The 21,259-nt window shown below is 34.0% G+C and overlaps 1 protein-coding gene across 1 annotated transcript in view; it reads right to left on the reverse strand.

Annotated features, from left to right (window-relative positions):
• LOC103605945 (potassium/sodium hyperpolarization-activated cyclic nucleotide-gated channel 1-like) overlaps nucleotides 1-21,259 on the reverse strand; it is a gene marked incomplete at its 3' end in the record, with an annotated part of 96,220 nt that overhangs the window by 35,747 nt on the left and 39,214 nt on the right. The window contains exon 2 of the mRNA XM_008590537.1: nucleotides 581-799. Coding sequence (XP_008588759.1) covers nucleotides 581-799 — 219 coding nt within the window. The remainder of the gene's footprint in view (nucleotides 1-580; nucleotides 800-21,259) is intronic.

The following is a 21,259-nucleotide window of genomic DNA, read 5'->3' on the forward strand; positions in this document are numbered from 1 at the left end:
CACACACACACACACAAAAAAAAAAAAAACAGGGGGGAAGAAGATATAACAACTACAACTCCTTGAAGTTGATACGACAAGCAAACAGAAAGGACATTGTTGGGTGGAAGGGAGGAGAGGGAAGAGGGATGGAGGTTTCGGTAATGGGCCACAATAATCAACCACATTGTATATTGACAAAATAAAAATTAAAAAAATAAAAATAAATAAATAAATAAATAAGCTTTTTTCTAACATATGCTAGAGAAGGGTTTATATAATAGATGTGATATATATATATATATAACTATTGAAATATGATAGGTCATGAACCATGATAACATCTTATCTCAGTTTCATACATTTTGAAACATGTCGCTATTTTTTCCATAGATGCAAAATAAGATTTATTGTTTAAAAATAGATAAAAGCTATTAGGAACATCTTGAAGAAACCTCAAAAAATCAAAACAGATAGTGTTTTCTTTAAATATTTTAGCTCATTCTGTTTTTGATAGTTAGAGATAGTTTAGTTAACTTGAACACAATTAATTCAATTTACTAACTAGCTGGATTGAAGATATTAGAGACAAACAAATTACCTTTTCTTGATATTGCCGCCTTGAAGAATCCAAAGACTGTATTAATGCCGTGGCATGGCCGACAAACATGGCGTAGCAAGTGGCCCCGACAATCATGCTCAGCATAGTGATCCAGAGGTCTGACATGCTGACCGGGGCCTGGGCTCCATACCCGATGCACAGCATGTGACTCATGGCTTTGAAGAGTGCGTATGAATACTGCTTTCCCCAAGAATCATTCTGGAACATGAGAGAAAAAGAAAATAGACTGAGTCATTAGGATAGCAGAATGAAAAGTGAGTATGACCTGTACACAGGAGCATTATACTATAGTGAGTATAGGGGAAAATCCTTATAATGGAGCATTTACATATGTACTTCTCACTAACTGCTCATCAAATGACTTGATGTTTTCCAAATCTTGCCTAACATAATGAAATAGAAAAAGTCTACTGTTAATACATGCTTTCTTAGTCAATTTTAAGTTTGCTGATTTGAAAACTAAAATTCCTTTTGAGATAATGGTGTCAGTATCACATAACAATGCCAAGAATGAATGTTGATGGGGTCATTTTAAAGTTTCAAGGAAGTCTGGTCATTCTCTAGTAATATATTTACAAGCTGAGAAATTCAGCAGATGGATGTGAAGCATATGAGCCTAAATATAGGAATTTTTAAAAATAAAAACCACTATGTTCAGATTTTTAAAATCCATATTGATATAGTATTTGTGTGTTCTTTAATACTGTTATCTTTCTTAAATGAAAAATAAACTTATGTTGGAAATACAGGTCTGATAAACATAAAGGCTTCCTCCAAGTCCCCTCTCAGAGCAATGTATATTGGAATTCAAATGTCAGAATTGAAGATGGGTGAATCTTGTTGGCTTCTTATAAAATAATAAAATAAAATATAATGAGCTAAAGAAAACCTTGGCTAATGTTCTGAAGAAGCAGCTGACTTCTGACATTAGTTATTAATTGTAACTTCTGGTGTCATTTCAAGACTTTCTTCCAAGCTCAATTCTACAAAAAAAAGATGTTCAATATATTTTACCTACCACCCTTTGATAAAATGTAAAAAAAAATTTTGATAAATTTGTATCAAACTCCCTAACTCAGTGCTTATGTCATTTACTAAAGATACTGCAAAAGGAAGATGTGAGGCTCCTTGTTCAAAATGCAGGAAGAACAGTCCTGTTAAAGATAATGAAATGCAAGATTTTTCCTTTGAAAATATTTCATTACTTATAAAACTTAGTGATAATAATGATGGATGGGTAACAATATAAACTTACAAATTATAATAATTAATATTTTGGGTCATAATTATATGTAATACATAAATAATACTGTATTAATGTGATGCCTTGATTGATAATAAAATTTTTCTGGCTTTTCAGCAAATATATTTCTTAGGTCATCGATATTTAGACAATTAGCAACTTCATTTTCAATGACAAAATTGAAAGCGATATCAGTTGCTCTTGACTAATGCAAGATCACAAATAATTTTTGTTTTTTTTTAGTTTTGAGATTTTTCTGTTGATTCAACCATTACTGGAGCTACCAAGTGTATTTTATAGGCTGTGACAACATTGGGATAAATTTCTGATTATTTTAAAATATAAATTTTAGTACATCTGGAGCTGATGATTCTCCTTGAAGAATTTTTCCATAAAGATTTAACTCTTCACCTTCATACAAATCAGTTTCATGTACATCTGAATTTTATTTTCTAATTAAATTTTTTATTTTGTGATAATTGTAGATTTACAGGTAAGCTGTAAGAAATAATAGAGAAGATTCACTCTTTACTCAGTTTCTCCAAAAGTAACATCTTGTAGACTGTAATACAATGTCACAACCAGGAAATTTTCATTGATACAATCTACTGATCTCATTCCTATTTCACTAATTTCAATATACTAATTGACGTTTGTGTGTATGTGTATTTAGTTCTACACAATTTTATCACATGTACTTTTGTTTATTCATCTCCATAGTCAAGATACAGAACGATTTCATCACAAGAATCACTTACATAGCCTTTTATTGAGTTTAATGTTAAATGTAAACGTATGCATTGGTATTTTAATGTTCCTCTGATATTTCCTGTAACTTGTCAAGGTCATGCAAGAAACCAAAAGTAGTTTCAAAGTTTGCATATCATTCAAAATGCCTGTTTAAATATTCTATTGTTGTATTTTCAGTTATAAGGAAAATGAAATTTAAAAACTGACTTCCTTGTTAATAATTGGTTCATTTAAAACTTCAGATGAAAATTGTGGTATTTTCCATCAAATGTCAACCTTAAATTTAATTTCTATGCCTAAGCTTGTGGACATTTGCTTTGCAACGTTGCAGCAGTTTTCAAAACTGGACATCACAAGCTGCAAAGAATTCTTTTTTTTTTTCTTTCCTTTTTGTCTTTTTTCGTGTCCAGCAATGGATCGCAACCCTCAGTGTCACGCCCGTACCGGACCGGGACCGGCAATGGGATCACAACCCTCGGTGTTACGCCCACACCTCGCTCAGCCAGTGAGCAGGAATCGGTCTGTATATGGGATCCAAACCCTCGGCGGGAGTGCCGCCACGCTCCCAAGCTGTGCACTGTAGCAGTCAAGCTGCAAAGAATTCTAATAACTCTCTGAAGTGCTTATTGTGATGCCCATGCACACACACTTATTTTGTAATAGTTTATTGACAAAGCTTACTACTTGAGTGCTACAGGTACCATCTTGGAATTTAGGCAAGAGATTTAATATCTGTGTACATACTGCAGGGATGGGCTCTTCAGACTGATCAGCAATCTGGCTTCTCACCATGGGATCCACTCCTATCTCCCGTGATCACCTCTGTCACTGCTGCTGCTTCAGCTGCTACTGGTGCCACAGCTTATCCAGGCCCAGTTCTGGTGTGGCCACATTGGGGACATATAGCATCAGACTGCTGAGTCATGCATATGACTGCTAGGCCAATCGCTTGGCATCTGTGCTTCCCTCTGTGCCAGCAGGCCTGAACCTGGGTGTGTACTGCTGCTACCCTGCAGCTCTGCTGCTCATGTTCATGCTCTATTGTCCCAGTAGACTTCACTTACAAAGTTCAAAGACAAAATTATTAAGAATGTCAAGACGTTGGCAGCAGAGCATTAAACCAAGCATGGGGTCCTCCTGAGAGTGGGGTCCTGTGCAACTTCAAGGTCACATACCAGTGAAGCCATCCTGGCCTTTGTCAAATTAACCCTTAAATTATAAGTAAATTTTAAAGTTATTTAAAAAAATACATTAGATTCATTATTTGCTTGTAAAATAAAGTCATGCTGTCATATTAAATTATCCATATATATAAAATATATATGCATATATACACTCATGTATTTTATTTGTATATTATATTTTACTGAGCAGATAGTATAATGAACCTATGCACAAGTTTTTATTTGGGGGAATAAACGTTCTTTACATCTTTTTTGCATACAAAAAAATTTATAATTACTCTCAGGAATACATCTAAGGTTCCCAAAATTCTAGATGTTTTATCAACAAGAAATGAAATATTCAATGAGTAAAGTAATGTGTCCTACAAAAATCTTGACCGTATTATATTTAAAATGATACATTTAAATTCCTGAAATTCAATTCAATAACATACTGACATACTCAAAATGGATTCATTACAAACCATAGTATAAAATAATCATAGGCTCTATCTCTCTGATCCATTCAAACAAAAATTAAGCTTGATTCATTCTTCACTTCTCTTTTGTACTAGCACAGAACTTCAAGTATTCACCTGTCATGTATTCCACCCTCAAAGTAATGATCTTTGTCCCTGAATCTGCTGGTAGATCAGGGCAGGGACCATGTCTCATTGATCATGTTCCAGAGTCTAAATTGCTTGATTCAGTGACAACACTCTATGTTTTTATTATTGTTGAATGAAAGGATGAATAAATAAATTTTTACTACAAAGTAAAATCTAACTCAAAATTCCTTTCTTCAAACAAGGGCACAGAGAAGGTATGTTGTTAGGGAATCTTGATGTACTTAGATATAATAGAAATAGTTGAAAATTCCAGTGGTGTGTCCAGTGCATTCTGCCCTTTAATCCTGTTGGCATTTTTTATTTCTTCACTTTTGAAGGGAGGCAGGATGTGGAATTGGAAAAGAGAGTTTACATCAATTTCCCAAATAATGCAGCTAACAGTAGCCAAACTCTTTTGTATAAGGATATTTGTTTATGTTTTTTCATTTATTTCCTTAAGCACTCAAAACACACATACACACACACACACACTATTAAATGAGTTGAAATAAATATATATCACACATGCTTTATTATTTTTAAAAATCATGGACAATTTTTCTATTCTTTGTTTTGTCCATATCTCCCTCCCTTTCTCTTCACCTAACACTTCCTGAAAACCAGTATGGATCTCTCTTCACTTTTCTCATGTCATTACACACAGACACACAGAAAGAGGGGGGAGAGAGGGAGAGCGAGAGAGAGACAGACAGACAGACAGAGATACACAGGTACTGGCTTTTTTTTTTTCCTACAATAATATATCATATTATATATACTTTTTTGCAGATCGCTTTTACCACAGAAAAATCCCTCCAAATAATCCAGTGTTCATGCAACCATGTAATAGTCCATTGTTGATCATGCCATACTTAATTCATCCATTTGCCAAATGTTTTTCTAGTTTTTGCTGCTACAACCTATTCTGTAATAAAAAACGTTATCCATATATCCTTTATTTCTATCAAACAGATTCCCAGGATTGTGTTTGTTGGTTCAAAAAATAGTTTTTTCAATTTCGTTGTAAAATATACTGCCAGACTGATTCAAAAGGCGGTAACTTTTCCAAAACAATGTGCGAAAATACACTGTATCACTTTACCATACTGATAAATAGTAACACATTGTTATTTTATTTGAATTTTCCTGATAAGGGAATTTGTGAAGTTGTTCATATATTTATTGACTAAGTGGACTTCCTCATCTCTGATGAAAATTTTATGTTTTTCTTATTAATTTTAATGCCTATTTGAAGGCTGGATGTCAACCCTTTTACAGATATGTGATTGCAGTGGATTGAATTACATCTCTGCAAAACTCACTACAGTTTGTTATTTACCCACTGTGACTGTCAAGAGGGTAGGAAATCTTATTATGGTAATTGAAAGGTGGGGCCTTGAAGAAGTGATTAGACTGTAGGACCGTGCAGTAGTGAATGGATTAAAAATGGTGGCCATGGGTATGATTTGGAGGGCTTTAAAAAGAGAATGAATGAGCAGGTTAGTTTCTCTCTCTGCTCCACCATTTTGCAATGTTATAACCTGCCATCACTGTCACCACCACCAAGGCCTTCACCAGCTATGTTCCCTAGACTTTGGACTTTCCAGTCTCAGAAACTGTAAGCAATGAATTTTGTTTTCTTTCTGAATTATCCAGTTCCAGGTATTTTGTTACAAGCAAGAGAAATGGACTAATTAAGTTATGTAAATATTTATTCCTAATTTATCATTTAACTATTGACCTTTTAATGATATATCTTGCCATGCAAGCATTTTGATTATTTTATGTAGAAAAATAAATTTGTAATTTCCTTCAGATCTGCTGGATTTCCTATATTGATTAAGAAGATCCTTCCAAATTATTCACATGCCATATATGATTTTTGAGATATGTTATTTTTATATTTGCCTATATTTACATGTTTTATCTAAACAATTTTTTTTTGTATATGGAAAAGTTCACAATTTCTTTATTTTAAAAAGATTGTCTCTTATGCTAGCACATAACATTTTTTAAGTCGAAATATTTTAACATTTATTTGTACATATTTATAGGGTACAATATGTTGTTTCAATACACACATATACTGCATGATGACTCACTTAGGGTAGATAGAATAGTTTTGTACCCATTAATCCTCCACTTTTCCTCCTCTCCTCAAACCTCTACCTCTGATAGTCATTATTCTACTCTCTACTTCTATGAGAACCACTTCTTTTTCGTCTTTTATTCAGATTCCACATATGAATGAAACATGCAGTATTTGTCTTTTTGTGCTTGACTTACTTCACTCAAAATAATGATTTCCAGGTCCCTCCATGTTGTTTCAAATGATAGGATAACTTTTTTTTTTCATAGCCATTGTGTATATATACCACAGTGTTTTTATTCATTCACCCGATGATGGATATTTAGGTTGATTCCATCTCTTGGCTATTGTCATGAGTGCCATAATGAACATGGAGTGCAGGTGTCCTTTTGATGTTTTGATTTTATTTCCTTTGGGTATATACCCAGCAGTGGGATAGCAGGGTTATAAAGTATATCTATTTTTAGTTCTCTAAAGAGACTCCATACTGTTTGTTTTCCACATTGGCTGTACCAATTCACACTCTCACCAGCAACGTAGGAGAGTTCCTTTTTCTCTGCATCCTTGCCAGCATTTGGGTTTTTTGTTTTTTTTTTTTTGTCTTGTTGATAATAGACATTCTAATTAGAGTGAGATATCTCATTGTGGTTTTAATTTGCATTTCCCTGATGATTAGTGATGTAGAACATTTTTTTTCACCTGCCTGTTGGCCATTTGTATGTCTTCTTTTGAGAAATGTCTGTTCAGGTCCTTTGCTCATTTTTTAATTGGGATATTTGTGGGGTTTTTTTTCACTGTTGAGTTGTTTAAGTTCCTTGTATATTCTACATATTAGCTCCTTGTCTGATGGGTAGTTGGCAAGTGCTTCCTCTCATTCTATAGGTTATCTTTTCACTTTGTTGATAGTATACCATGATGTGCGGAAGCATTTAAATTTGATATAGTCCCATTTATGTACTTTTGCTTTAGTTGCCTGTACCTTTGTAGTATCACTCCAAAAAGTGCTGCCCACTCCCACTTCATGTAGCATTCCCCCTATGTTTTCTTGTAGTAGTTTCATAGTTTCAGTTCTTAAATTTAAGTCTTTGGTCCATTTTGAGTTGATTTTTGAGTATGGAATCTAGTTTCAACAGGGGTCTAGTCTATCTTCTGTATGTGCATATTCCGTTTTTACAGCACCATTTGTTGAAGAGGCTGTTCTTTCCCCATATATATATATATTTTTTTCCAAATATATATATATATATATATATATATTTCCAAATATATATATATATATATTTCCAAATATATATATATATATATTTCCAAATATATATATATATATATTTCCAAATATATATATATATATATTTCCAAATATATATATATATATATTTCCAAATATATATATATATATATTTCCAAATATATATATATATATATTTCCAAATATATATATATATATATTTCCAAATATATATATATATATATTTCCAAATATATATATATATATATTTCCAAATATATATATATATATATTTCCAAATATATATATATATATATTTCCAAATATATATATATATATATTTCCAAATATATATATATATATATATTTGGCATCTTTGTCAAAAATCAGTTGGCTTTACATGTGTGTTTTTTTATGGGCTGTCTTTTCTATTCCATTGGTGAATTTGTCTGTTTTTATGCCAGTACCATGTGGTTTTGGTTACTATAGCTTGGTAGTATATTTTGAAGTCCGGAGGGGTGATACTTCCAACTTTGTTCTTTTTGTTCAAGATTGCTTTAGCTATATGAGGTTTCTTATGATTCCATACAAATGTCAAGATTGTCTTTTTCTATTTCTGTGAAAAATGTCATTGGAATTTTGATAGGGATTGCATTGAATGTGTAGATTGCTCAAGGTAATATGAACAATTTGATGATGTTAATTCTTCCAACCAGTGAGCATGGTATATCTATCCATTTATTTATGCCCTCTTCAACTTTTTTCACCAGTGTTTTATACTTTTCATTGTAGAGATCTTTCACTTTCTTGGTTAAATTTACACATTTCCTTTATTCTAAAAGGATTGTCTCTTATGTCAGCATATAACTTTTAATAAATCACCTGGTCACCACTGACATAAAAATACCTCCTTTACTATATATTTCTGTATATACATTAGTTTTTGGTTCCAGGCTCAATGTTATGTTTCACTGATCTATTTAACTGTTTCTATGCTGATACCATATGGTTTTAATTACAGTAACTTCATAACTTATTTTAATGTGTATATAAAACAAGGACCCTTTTGAATTCCAACAGGGTTTTAAAGTGAGTTCACTGTGTGAAGGAATTTGAGCAGGACCACGGGTTAAGCAGGTAAAAATCTGGATATATAGTGCTGGATGTGGGGCACATAGTGTATTTGGAAGAAAACTGTGGCTGAGAAAATTCACCATATAAGAATATATCCATATACTCTGAAGGGTTTCTCACAGATTGGCCAGTCTAAATTATGTAGAAGATCTATGAGAGAATGGAAACATAGTGATGGCCAGAGTCTGAGGAGTCAGAACATTCTCAGTATAAAGGGGAAGCCACTGAAAGTTTTTGAGTAGATAATGATATGATCTGAACTGTGCTTTAGGAAGATTGATCAGGCAAAATTGTAATGAGCTGGTTTTTAATCAGGGATGATTTTTACCACCCAGGGGACACGTGGCAACATCTGGAGACCTTTTCCATTTTCCTAACTGGAGGAGTTGCTATTAACATCTAGTAGGAGACCAGTGATGCTGTTACATGCCCTACAATTCACAGGACAGCCCCCGCACCCCCAACCACAACAAAGAATTATCTGGCCTCAAATGTCAGCAGTGGTGAGGTTGAGAAATCCTGATGTAACAGATGGATGTAACAATAACTAGATACAGAAGTCAGTTTAAGCACTACTACAAGTTTAAAGGTGATGAAAGGAGAACTTACATAGTAATAAACCATAAGGTATAAAACAACAATATCAGATAGTTTTGAGGAGATAATATCTATAGAATTTAGCATGTTAGATTTTTATAAAGTGGTAAAAGAAAAAGGTAAGTAGAATAATTCAGGGGTTTATAGAAAATTCAGAAAGATTCGTGAAATATAGATTTTTCTTACAGGGAAGTTTGTTGAGATATAAGGATCTTCTCTCATTCTGTAAGACTGGCATTGCTATCTTTAGACAATGAATTTTGTCTGCCTCCATTATTTGTATGCACAATGGCCCAGTGAACCATCCCAGTGGAATGCGAGCATTTAGGTAGCAGCATGTGATTCTAAGACTGGTGCTGAAAGAATTAGAAGTAGAGGAATGGAATTTTATACCATTACCTTTATCTTTTATCCATCTTACCCCCTACCGCACCATCCCCAGCCACCAGTATAGTACCAGCAAAAATAGCTCAAGGAGGAAAATTAGATTGGCTGTGATAAAACACACACATAGAGTTATCCTGAAAACAGTGTGATGATAACAAACACCACACATGGTTCTAAACTGCATCAAACTGAAATAAGTTTGGCTTGAAGTTGCCTCCATACCTATCTTAAGCTTGACATAAAGGTTTCTCTACATAGTGAAATGTAACACAACTTGATGGGTAAATAGACCGTGCAACCTAGCATGAAAGTATATTCTTGTAACAAATACCTGAGTCTTAGCCAATCATGTCAGACAAGCTTCAGCCAATCACAAGCTGCCAGCTGATCACACCATGCCCAAATAAGGCCACCTCCAAGCTATAACCAATCAGGTGGTTTTATTTTCACTTTTTCTCTGGCTATAAATATGACCTGCACATGTGGTGGGGTGGAGCATTCTGAACCATCTTCAGAATGCTGCTGCGTTATTTCCTGCTCAAATAAACTTTGTTAAATTTAACTGCTCTCAGGTTTTCTTTGACAGCTGTTTAAAGCACCAATTATTATATTAAACTGGTTTTGTCATGACTATCATTCTTAGCATCACTTGACAAATAATCACATTGAAGCACAGAACATAAATTTCTTGTTTAAGGTTGAAAGTTTGTAAGTGGAAGATTCACTGTTTTGAATTCAAGCAGTCTGGCTCTGGAGGCCACACTATTAACTGCTACAGCATATGGCTTTAGTTTTTATAAGCCCACTATGTATATAATTTCAGACAAACTATTAAGGGTGAAAGACTGATCCACCTGAATCTCAGTTTCAAGCCCTTATTCAATGGTTGTACATTAAAATAAGCCAAAGAGGAGGCTCAAAGAAAGAAAAGCTATGTATGACCTGGGGCTTCCCAAAAATCCGGGATTATCTGTAATCACAATATGGCTTATTTCTTGTGTTACATGATCATCTATTAAAAATTACTCCATTACATTTTAGTCTACATCAGTAATTATAATATAAATGGAAGACTATATACTGAAAGTGCTTTACCATATGTTCCAAATATTCCCAATTTACTTCTAATCTAAATCCTATTGACAATAAACAAATCAGTTACTTGTGAACTCTGTTTTAATTGGGGTTTATCTTGTTTTAGGTAATGATTTACCAACAAATTGCTCCTTATGTTATTCAAAGTGTTCATTCATTTAATTAACGACTTCACTGAAGCATCATTGAAAATAATTCTTTTTCTGGGAAAAGATATTGAGGAAAATTGACAGGAACATGTATAATTAAACTTGTTTATTCCATCTGAGAACTTTTATATAGAAATAATACATTTTGAGCTTTCTCTAGGTTTAACGGAAAATACTCCTAGGCATTTGTTTTGACACCCTATGTATATTGGTATATTGTTAATTAATATGGGGAGTGTCAAGTTGAATACTATTTGAAAAAAAAAAAAGGAGCATTTATTCTAGAATGTCCTAAACCTCCTAATACATGACATTCAAATTCATGTTAAGCCACTTAGTAAACTACCATAGGAACAAAAGTTCTCTAATCTATCATCTTTCACCTGAACTGAAATTTGGTTAATTTAGAGGGCCAAAATATTTGATTGTTGAATAGTTGAATTAATTCTTCTTTATCATGTGCAAGCAAATATGAGTATGAATATGTTAAGCAGGTAAGACGGTTGCTGAATTTGAAATATAGGACTCAGAGACTCAGAAGTATACACATCAACTGCTAAAATATTGAAAAATTAGGGGGTAACAAAATAGTCGAACTAGAAAGCCAGGTAGAGGCAGAATTCAGCACAGCTAGGCTAGCAAATATATTTTATATATGTTTAAAAATAAATATTAGTAAATATATTTTATACATATGCCTACATGTATGCATAAATATAAAGGTGCCATGGAATAAATTAGCAAACACTGAGCACTTACTCCTAGCAAGTACTATTACATTATTTCATTGCTCTTTTTAACAGTCTTGAAATCTAACCTGATATTGTTATGATAAGTAGGAAATGCAAAGCTTAGAAAAATTAAGAAACTTTCTCAAGGTCACACATTTGACCTTTCTACTGTAGCTCACAAAGCTGGAATTCAATCCAGATATGTCTGAACCACAGTATAATCTCCATCCATTCTAATACCATAGCCATTTATTTTATGATCATTTATATGAGTAAACGTCATAATAATTATTATGTAGGATTTTCAAGCATTTTAAGAACATGAACACAGCACAGAATTTTTTTTTAAATATATATTTCATCTCAACCAGCATAAAGGAAACTCTAATATACCTTATGGGAATTTAGAGGGAAATTTTCTAAGGTTTTCATCAGAAAAAACCTCTGAGAGAAGATTCCCTGGATATTTTGAGGTCACTCAACATAGTCTGGCCATACAATCTTATCTCACTTTCATACTTTCCTACTGGTCAAGAACTCTCTTTTCCACCTATCCCAATCCCGGACTCAAGCAACCTATCCTATTATCTAGCGGGAAAAGTCTTCTGGAAGGACATTCTTGCCTGAGGCTCAATCCTCCAGAATCTGGAAGGTGCAGATGGCACAAGAAACAGGTTCAATCGGAAACACTAATCGACACTGTGTGCTTTTGCTCATCACCTGGACAAAGTAAAATAAGCAATGATGTCATATTTCCTAAGGGCTAATATTTAATGTGTATGTTTAAATTAATTTTATTGAAATTAAAATTCAGGGAATTTTCTTTCAGAGGTTTTTTTCTGATGAAAACCTTAGAAAATTTTCCTCTAAATTGCCAAGCACCTTTATACTGATGATTCTCAAATCATCTCTTTTGATGGCATTCTCTAATTGCTTAACTCTGCCTATTCAAGTTTTGAGCACATTGGGCGTGTTAAAAACTACTAAAACCAAAGTGAAATTGAAGTGAAAACAAAGAATAACAATCCTTTTTGCTAGGCTCAAATTTCTGCTCTTTATAGAGAGAATAAACGCCTGATACACAAAAGAAGTAGAAGCATTAAGAATGCCTTTTTAGCATATGTGTAGTCCTTGGATGTTTATTGTCAATTATTAGATCACAAAATTTATTAAACATGCATTTTTTTTATACCAACGTTTGTGTTACCATATAAAGGAGTAAGACAGTAGGTTTTCTTTCTAGGTAATTTCCATATATATCAATTTATATTATAGATGGTGCAATGTAGAAAATATGTGAACTTTGTATGAGGATTATATGAAAGACTTTATATAAAAAGCTGACACATAAAGAGGTTGGATATAAAAAGGCTAATAAATGATACACTTTTTGTTTTCTATCTAAAATAGGTATGCAAATGAGGGATAAATTTATTAATGGTATGTGTGTGTGTTTTAATTTAAAAAAAGCATGTTTATAGCACTTTCTGGTATATTGCACCAGGTACAATTCTAATCTTTTTAGAAATATATAAATCATAAAGAATTTATTAATACCTAATGTTCAGAGATAAGCATAACTAAAATACAGAAAAATTTAACCATAGAGAAAAGAAATGTGTACACTGAGAAGAAATTTACTTAGTAATTGCTTATTTATGTTGAGGTTAAGAAGACCTTTTCTAATATCTCAAAAATTGTGCTCTCACTATTACCGATTCTGAAACTCGACCATAGTAATGATAAAATTTGCTCTTAACACTTAACATATCCATCTAAATTTGGTGGTGTGATGCAAACTTCTCCACTTTTTCTACCTAGATTTTCTACTAGACTGAGCCACCCACTACCAGAGGTAAAGAGGGACAGTGAAATAAAATAAAATATTGATCCACCAAACATTTTTTATAGTAGACTGACTTTTATTCATAGATTCACAGAAAGTTAAATTTATAAGGTATCTTGGCAAAAATTTATCTTTTTTATGAGCAATCTGAAATTCAGAATCTGCATGGTTATAAGAAGAAAATAAATAAATGCATAAATAAATGAGCAAATAAACAATAAATAATATATTCAGACTACTCAATTTTAATTTAATCTAATATGCAAAGAACAGTACATTTTACAGTAATGAAAAATATTAAGTTACTTACCCTAGGTCTCATCTGGTTTATTTAAGAATTGAAAACAAACAAAAAATATAAACTCATATCTCTACATGCTTACAATATTATTTTCATTATATTTGCATAATCATAATAATGACCATAATGCCACCAACAATAAACACAGAATATAATTTATAGAGAGATCCCTTTTGATAATAATCTTACTAGACTTGGTGATTATCACAACAACCTTATGGTAGCTAGAACAGCCTTCATTATCTTAATTTTACTGATGAGGATAAAGTTCAGAGTTTCATTAACTTACTATGTCCTCATGGTATGTAGCAGCATCTCTCTTCTGGATCTCTCTGGCCTGCTGATTGCAAATATGGTACACTTTAAGCTGTGCCTTAATAATTGCTATCTTGTACTCTACTAATATATGGATACTTAAGAGGAAAAGTCAACCACGGTCTGGTTAAACCATCTCCATTCTAAAAATGACAGTGCAATTCAAATTATTATTACAATATACTTGGGTATAATAATTAGGATACCCACTAGGTTCTGTATTGCCTGACATTGCCATAGAGTTATCTAATTCAGGCAAATATGCTCTTACGAGGTCAGTAGCTAAACAAATAGAAAATCATTCCTCTATGCTAAAGTTATTTCAATCATGTTTAAAAGATGAATGACATCAGGTAAAATTATTGCATTACTTCAGAAAAATACTTTTAAAAGTCATCTTTTTATTTACAGGTAAGTAATAATTACACAAATCAGCAGCAACGCATGTTACTTAATTCTAAAGGCATGAACATAAATTTCATGCAAACAAATAAAGCCTTCAATTGCAAGTAATGATAGAACTTGGTGTATTGATTAGGCAATCTAATTAAATAAGCGCAGGAAAACCTCTGCTGTGTAAGGCTGTATAAACAGGCAGAAAGTATTGCGCACTTACAGTTATTTTTAGAAGCCTAACTCCCAACTTAAAGCTCTTATCCTGTGATGCGTATTCAGTGTATTCTTAGTATGTAAGGCTTCTGTGTCAGAGTCACCTCTCTGAGAGAATATTCTGCTTTGACTTCTAAATCCACATAAGCCTCATACAAATGTAAGTTTTATAATGTGTGGACTCCCTGGTGTCACATAAAACTTCACAAGAAATTCAAACGACAAATAGTACTTAAGAGAGGCAAAACACAATCTCTTAGATCAGTAGAATCAAGCCAAATACTCTTTTACTTGTATTTAGAAAGGTTAAATTCCTAGAGTCTCAGTTATCTTTGATAAATGAATGTGCCACTCACATTACATTTGAGTCTCTGTGTGTATGTGAGTCTGTGTGAGAGAGAAAGAGAGATGTTTTTTCAAGGCCTAGATTATGTTCTCTCAGCCATATCCCTGAATTCAGGTATATACTGATTTGGAAATCTGTGGCAAACAAGCACAGAAAGAAGAGTATTTGAAACAATCTTTTATTTTCTCTTGTTTTGTTTGTTTGGGTTTTTGTTTTTTAACTGCTGGCTTTTGATTCTATCACCTTACAAGATTAGGAAAATGGTGATTCAAGCATTATTCCTATTTCTGATGAACTTCTTTAAATTCTCTAAAATCAGAACAAAAATACATGACCAAATATTTCATATTCAACATGGCATTAATGAAGAAAGTAATGTGAAGCAGCTTTCCATTGAACTTCAGTAGATTCCATTTGAAATCATGTTAATGAGGATATTCTAACGATTTTTTTTTTTATGGCCCTGGAGAAAAAAACTAAAGCTACTTTACTTTAAAGAAGGAGCAGTTTTTACTGCATTTCTGCATAATAAAAAAAAAAATAGACAAATGCAACCCATCTAGTACTATAACTTAATTATGAGGTATCAGTTTTCAGAAATGGAGAAGAAATGGAAAAGATAAACAATGGACCCAGAAATGGAGCATCCCTAAATCCTTCAGTAGAATTCTTATTTGCTTTCAATTCTGATATTACCTACTGCCAACACCTCTCATAATTTTGACCACCTTGGGTGTGAGGCATAATAATTGGCATTTTTTTAAAGGGGGAGCACCACTTTGTGCAATTCTTGTAGAAGACTGAATTATAAAATCTCAATCAGGCAGAATGCCAACTTTGCCACAAATTGGCAGACTAATCTTAAGAAACATACCCAGATAAATGTGTCATAAATGTGTCTTGCCTTACTTTCCTCCCACGTGGAAGGAAACAACACTATGGCTTACTGGCAAAGCTAGAAAATTCCTTAATAATTAACAGCATGCATTTCTCAGTCTACAGGGACTGCTCAGGAAAAGAAGTAAACATTCAAAGCTTAATGATTTCTCTTGTGCTTCAACTTCTATGACTCATGCCAGTTTTTTCCAAGCTAGTTCTAAAATGATTTATCAGCTCCAATGAGTCATTAGTTTTTCATCTTCACATTTCTTTAGGCACTAGTGTCGCAGGTTAACAAAAACATCTGTATATATTCTGGTGTGGGTATATGTGTATGTTCACCACAGGCTGCAGCATAGTGGTATCTCTAATGTACAACCAATGTGCTATTCTGGTACCACTTTGTGCTCAGGTTCTGTGGGCAGTGCAGCCTGAAGCAGCAGTAAGTCTCAGGGATACAAATGCAATCACACTGCAGATGAGGTCTGGTAGGCAAATACCCAATTCCCCAACCAGGCCATCAAGACAAAGAATAGCCTACTCAAAAATCTCTCCCATATCTTCTTCTAAGAGATTTGAAATTAGCTCTGAGTCTCTCTCTTTTAGATTAGAGAGTAAAGTCAATGAAAATATCTCTGAAAGACCACTATTTAAATGCCTTTGCATTGCCTTTCAGTCAGTATCCGAATATCCTCATGCCATGGCCTGGGTATCCATGGCAGGCCCCAACAGGGTTCAAAGTTGACTCACAAGAGGCTGCAAGTGGGTGAGCACAGGTTAACACAGGATGAGGAGAGCATGAGAAGCAACCCAAGACAAATTCTTTAGGGAAAGACAAGGATCGAGCGCCATAAAATTGGAAGGAAAGACAGAGATAGGACCTTCCAAATGAAAGGAAATAGAGTTGAAGTCAATGTGTATCAAGTACATAAGATGGCAAAGAGGCAGATTGCTGTTGTTTTTGGATGTCCTTGGCTTGCCTTTATCTACCACTGGAAATACAGTGCATGGTTAAAATGAAGAATGATTCAAAGGGTCTTTTTTTCCCTCTATTTTATTATGGTGAAGTGACATGCTAGATTGCTGAGGAGTCACCCTAGAATATTTCCAGAGGATGAAAAATCAGATAGATATGGTTCCATCTGAGAAATAAAAGGTTATACAGAAACTTAGAGTAGAAAATGTTTAGTTCACAAGAGAGTAAATACCAGAGCATTGTTTATTTGTAATGAAGGTAGAATCCAAGCAAGGGGTAGCGTTAGTATCAGAAGAAGTCAGGAATAAAAAACTAAAATGTTTTAATTTTAGTTATTTCTATAAATTTATCTGACTATCTTGTTCAGATACAAGACAGTTTTACCAGAAGAGGTAAATGTAGTGACACTCTTTGTAAACCAGTTGGCTCCATAAAAGTAAAAATGATAATGTTACAGTTATTATTATTATTAGCCAGCACCACACATTGACAATGACATATTTACCTGGAGATCCCTGTACATGCTTATTTTAGGATATTCAGATTTGTTCCTGGTTATGTATTTTCTCCATAGTAGATTAGCTACACCATGCAGGAGCAAATTGCATAAGCGAGACGTGGAAGTTGTCAGCAAAGTTTATGTACAGAACTTTCAGAGGTAAGAAAAAATAGAAGGATATTTAGCATTTAAACTGGTAATATGTATATTTGTATATTCACAGGAAGAAGAAGGGGCAGGAAAATTTGCTTAGTGATCTTGATAACATTAGGAAAATTTTATTTTAGAATTCATTAAGACATTTTTAAGGACAAATTTGATAATGACCTAAGGCACTTTCAAAGACAGTAATCTATTACTTGGATTAAATCTTCAGAAAATATATTAAGAGTAAAGTATCTCTTTCAGGTAACTAAGTGATCACCAATATCTCTATGAACATACAAGGGATTAAAACTAATCTGAAAGTGGGATTCACGTACCTCAAAGCCCAACAAGTTGTCCCTAAAGTTTAAGAAAAACAACTAAATATCTGAGCCTTGTCATATACTCTAGATAATAAACTGGACCATTAGAAAGGAAAGAAGTTCTAGAAAATGAACCTCCATAGCCAATTCACCTTATTGTTCTATCACAATATAAATCTGAAGGCATCACAGGGGCTCTGAACTACCATTCACTAGACCAAGCATGAGATGTTTTCATGTATTCTTACTCACTATTGAGTAAACTATCACAGGTCTTATTACACTCAAGAACTTGTTATTTATCTTGTCTCCCCCTCCATGCTTCCCCTTCCCATAAAACAAGAAACAAACCAAATATAAATCTGGTTTAGTTTTCAATTACTTAGATGAACAGAGTTGAATATGATTAATCAAAATAAGACAGACCACTCTCCTGACTTCCAGACTTATCTATTTCTCTGGATAGATTTACATCTACTCAGCTTTAGACAGAGTCCCAGACTCCAAAAGGAACTCATTTAACCTGACTGCCACCAATAAAACCTGTTTTCTCTAAATCCCCACCTGAGGTTAGCATCATTTGATTGACTCCACGTTGTACTCCCATCTCTCCACTGGGTGGATACAACTCTTTTAGGCAGGAGAGCACCCAAATACCAAATAGTTATCAGGCTAGCAGGCTTGAAAGGGCATATTTATCACAAAACAACAAATCAAACACACATAAACAACAACAATTAAAAAGAATCTGTCTTTGGTCACCTCTCTTTATCGTACCCTGGTTTCCATTCCCTTTCCAGTAGGTAGCACCAGGTAATCATATTATAGTATCATTTGACTTGAGGCCATATTGGTCCTGCTTTTGTTTACTTCTATTATTATGCATTTATAATATGGGAAATGACTTGGCATCCTTAATAACCATGCTTATCTTTAATGTACTTCTTCCTTGATGTGACCCTTAACAACTCTGAGGCCAGTTGTTTTCTTTCAGTGGCTTTGTTTTTCATTTTGTTTTCATTTGTTTGTTTGTTTGTTTATTTTGAAACATAGTTGATTGTACCCATCTGTGGGGTACAGCACTGAACATCAATACGTTCCATGGCTTTGTTAAAACCAAATTACACTTCTGTGATCAACACTATGTCGTATCTAGATATTACCATCCCATCACACCTTGTAAGCTAGAACTCATATAAACTCACCTATTCTTTCACCATTCTTGGACTTTGATTCTTTCATTTCTAGAGCTATATAAAGTCCCTTTTTATTATTATTTTTTCCTCTTGAATAGAAAAAATTATAGCTCCTTTTCTTCATCCCAATGAAAAAATAAATGTTTCATTTTTCTTAATTTTTTCTTGTCTAAATACTACAAATTCTAACACAAATTACAATAATTTATTACCTTCAATTTAACTACCTTCTTGTCTGTTCTTCACAGCATCCAGCAACAAGTCAAATCACATCACCCCCATGTTTAAAGTTTTCTCATAGCCTCAAGAGTAAGTCAAACTGAGACAGAGTAGGGTCTGGACCTGGAGCCCCAACCCCTGACTAGAAATGGCTGACACAAATAGCTTCCCAACCTCTAGTACCAACTCGCACCCACATAAGAGAAAGGCTAAGCCAAGTATCTCTTAGGCGGTATCTTGCAGGAATGTGGAAGCAGGATATTCACCCAAAGGAGAGGACCCAGTTGTGAAAACTGGACCAAACTGGCCTGCACCAAGATGGACTTTTCACCGACTTTTTCTCTCATTATACTACTAAAAATCATGCCTAAGGGTGGATATTTAACATGCTAATGAGACATGTGATGCATGAAGAAGCATGACCTTCAAATGGGCAAGTGCCAAGAATCCCCACCTCTACATGTTTAGATGTCGCCCCTTTCTGCCTATCTCCCTTTAATAGTCTCCTTGACCTACCTCTCAACAAACGAACCTGAGGAAACTGTCCTTTGTGCTGACTCCCTTGTGCTTGAGCATAAGCCCCAATAAACCCTTGCCTGTGACTTCTGTTAGGTTTCTTGTCAATTTCTATTGCACAGAGAGCCGGAGGACCTGGTTTGGTAACAAAACCTACCATGGGAATCTTAAGAAGCTAGTGCTGAAGCAGCCCCTGCCTCTCTCTTCAGCAATATCTCTTAACTTTCCTAACCACTATGCCAAAACTCAAGACTGTACTCTTGCCACACTGAAATACCTGCAGTTCCCCCAAACAATTCATTCTGTTCCATGCTTCCACATTGGTAGTTTTTCCTGACTCAACATGCTTTCTGGTCTCCTTCCTCTTTGCCTGACCACTTCTACTACTCTGTCAAGATATAAATCATTTTATACATTTCTCAGAGATCTACTTTCATCACTCAAATCCAGCCCTCTCACCTTGGTCTACCATTTCATTTGTATGGCCCTAGCACTTGTGTCTCCGTCTACCTTTTGATTGTCCTGTGCCATCTTCACTAGTATAATCAAAGCTCCCAAAGAGAAAGGACCATATGCTATCTTTCTGTAATGTCACCATAATGCTGCAAATTGGATGCCCCCCCCCAACTTCACTGAAATTTAAATCCCTGCTGTAACTGTTGAGGGTGGAAAATCCTCTTTTGTTAACGGAAAGGTGGGGCCTTGAAGAGGTGATTAGATTGTAGAACCATGCCGTAATGAATGGATTAATAATGGTGGTCATGGGCGTGGTTCTCAGGGCTTTGAAAAGAGAGTGAATGAGGAGGTTAGCCTCTCTCCGCTCTACCATTTTTGCAATGTGATACTCTGCCATAATTGTTGTCACCACCAAGGCTCTCACCAGACATGTTTTCTGGACTTTGGACTTCCCAGCCTCAGAAATTATAAGCGATCAATTTCATTCTCTTTATAAAATACCCTGTTCCAACTATTTTGTTATAAGCAACAGAAATGGACTAATACACATGGCTACCTTGAGTTATGGGAAATTAAAAAGTCAGATGCCTTCACCTGAACCACAAAGAAAACCAGGATCTCTTTTTAAGATTCAGGGTATTTCTTCTGTGATTGAAATGTGAACTTTAAATTTAATGAAATTAAACAGATGCCCTTAGCAATCTGAACAACCATTCTCCCAATTGATATCTGTACAGCAGATGTCATAAACAACTCAGTGTATATTTAAGTACTTATATATAAATTGAAATAATGTTAAATGTTTCCAATTTTTTAGGTACTCTTTTCCTCATAAGTGCTTGTATTAGTTCTTTTCTTT

Source organism: Galeopterus variegatus, unplaced genomic scaffold, assembly GCF_000696425.1.
Source record: "Galeopterus variegatus unplaced genomic scaffold, G_variegatus-3.0.2 Scaffold6186, whole genome shotgun sequence".
NCBI classification, from domain to species: domain Eukaryota; kingdom Metazoa; phylum Chordata; class Mammalia; order Dermoptera; family Cynocephalidae; genus Galeopterus; species Galeopterus variegatus.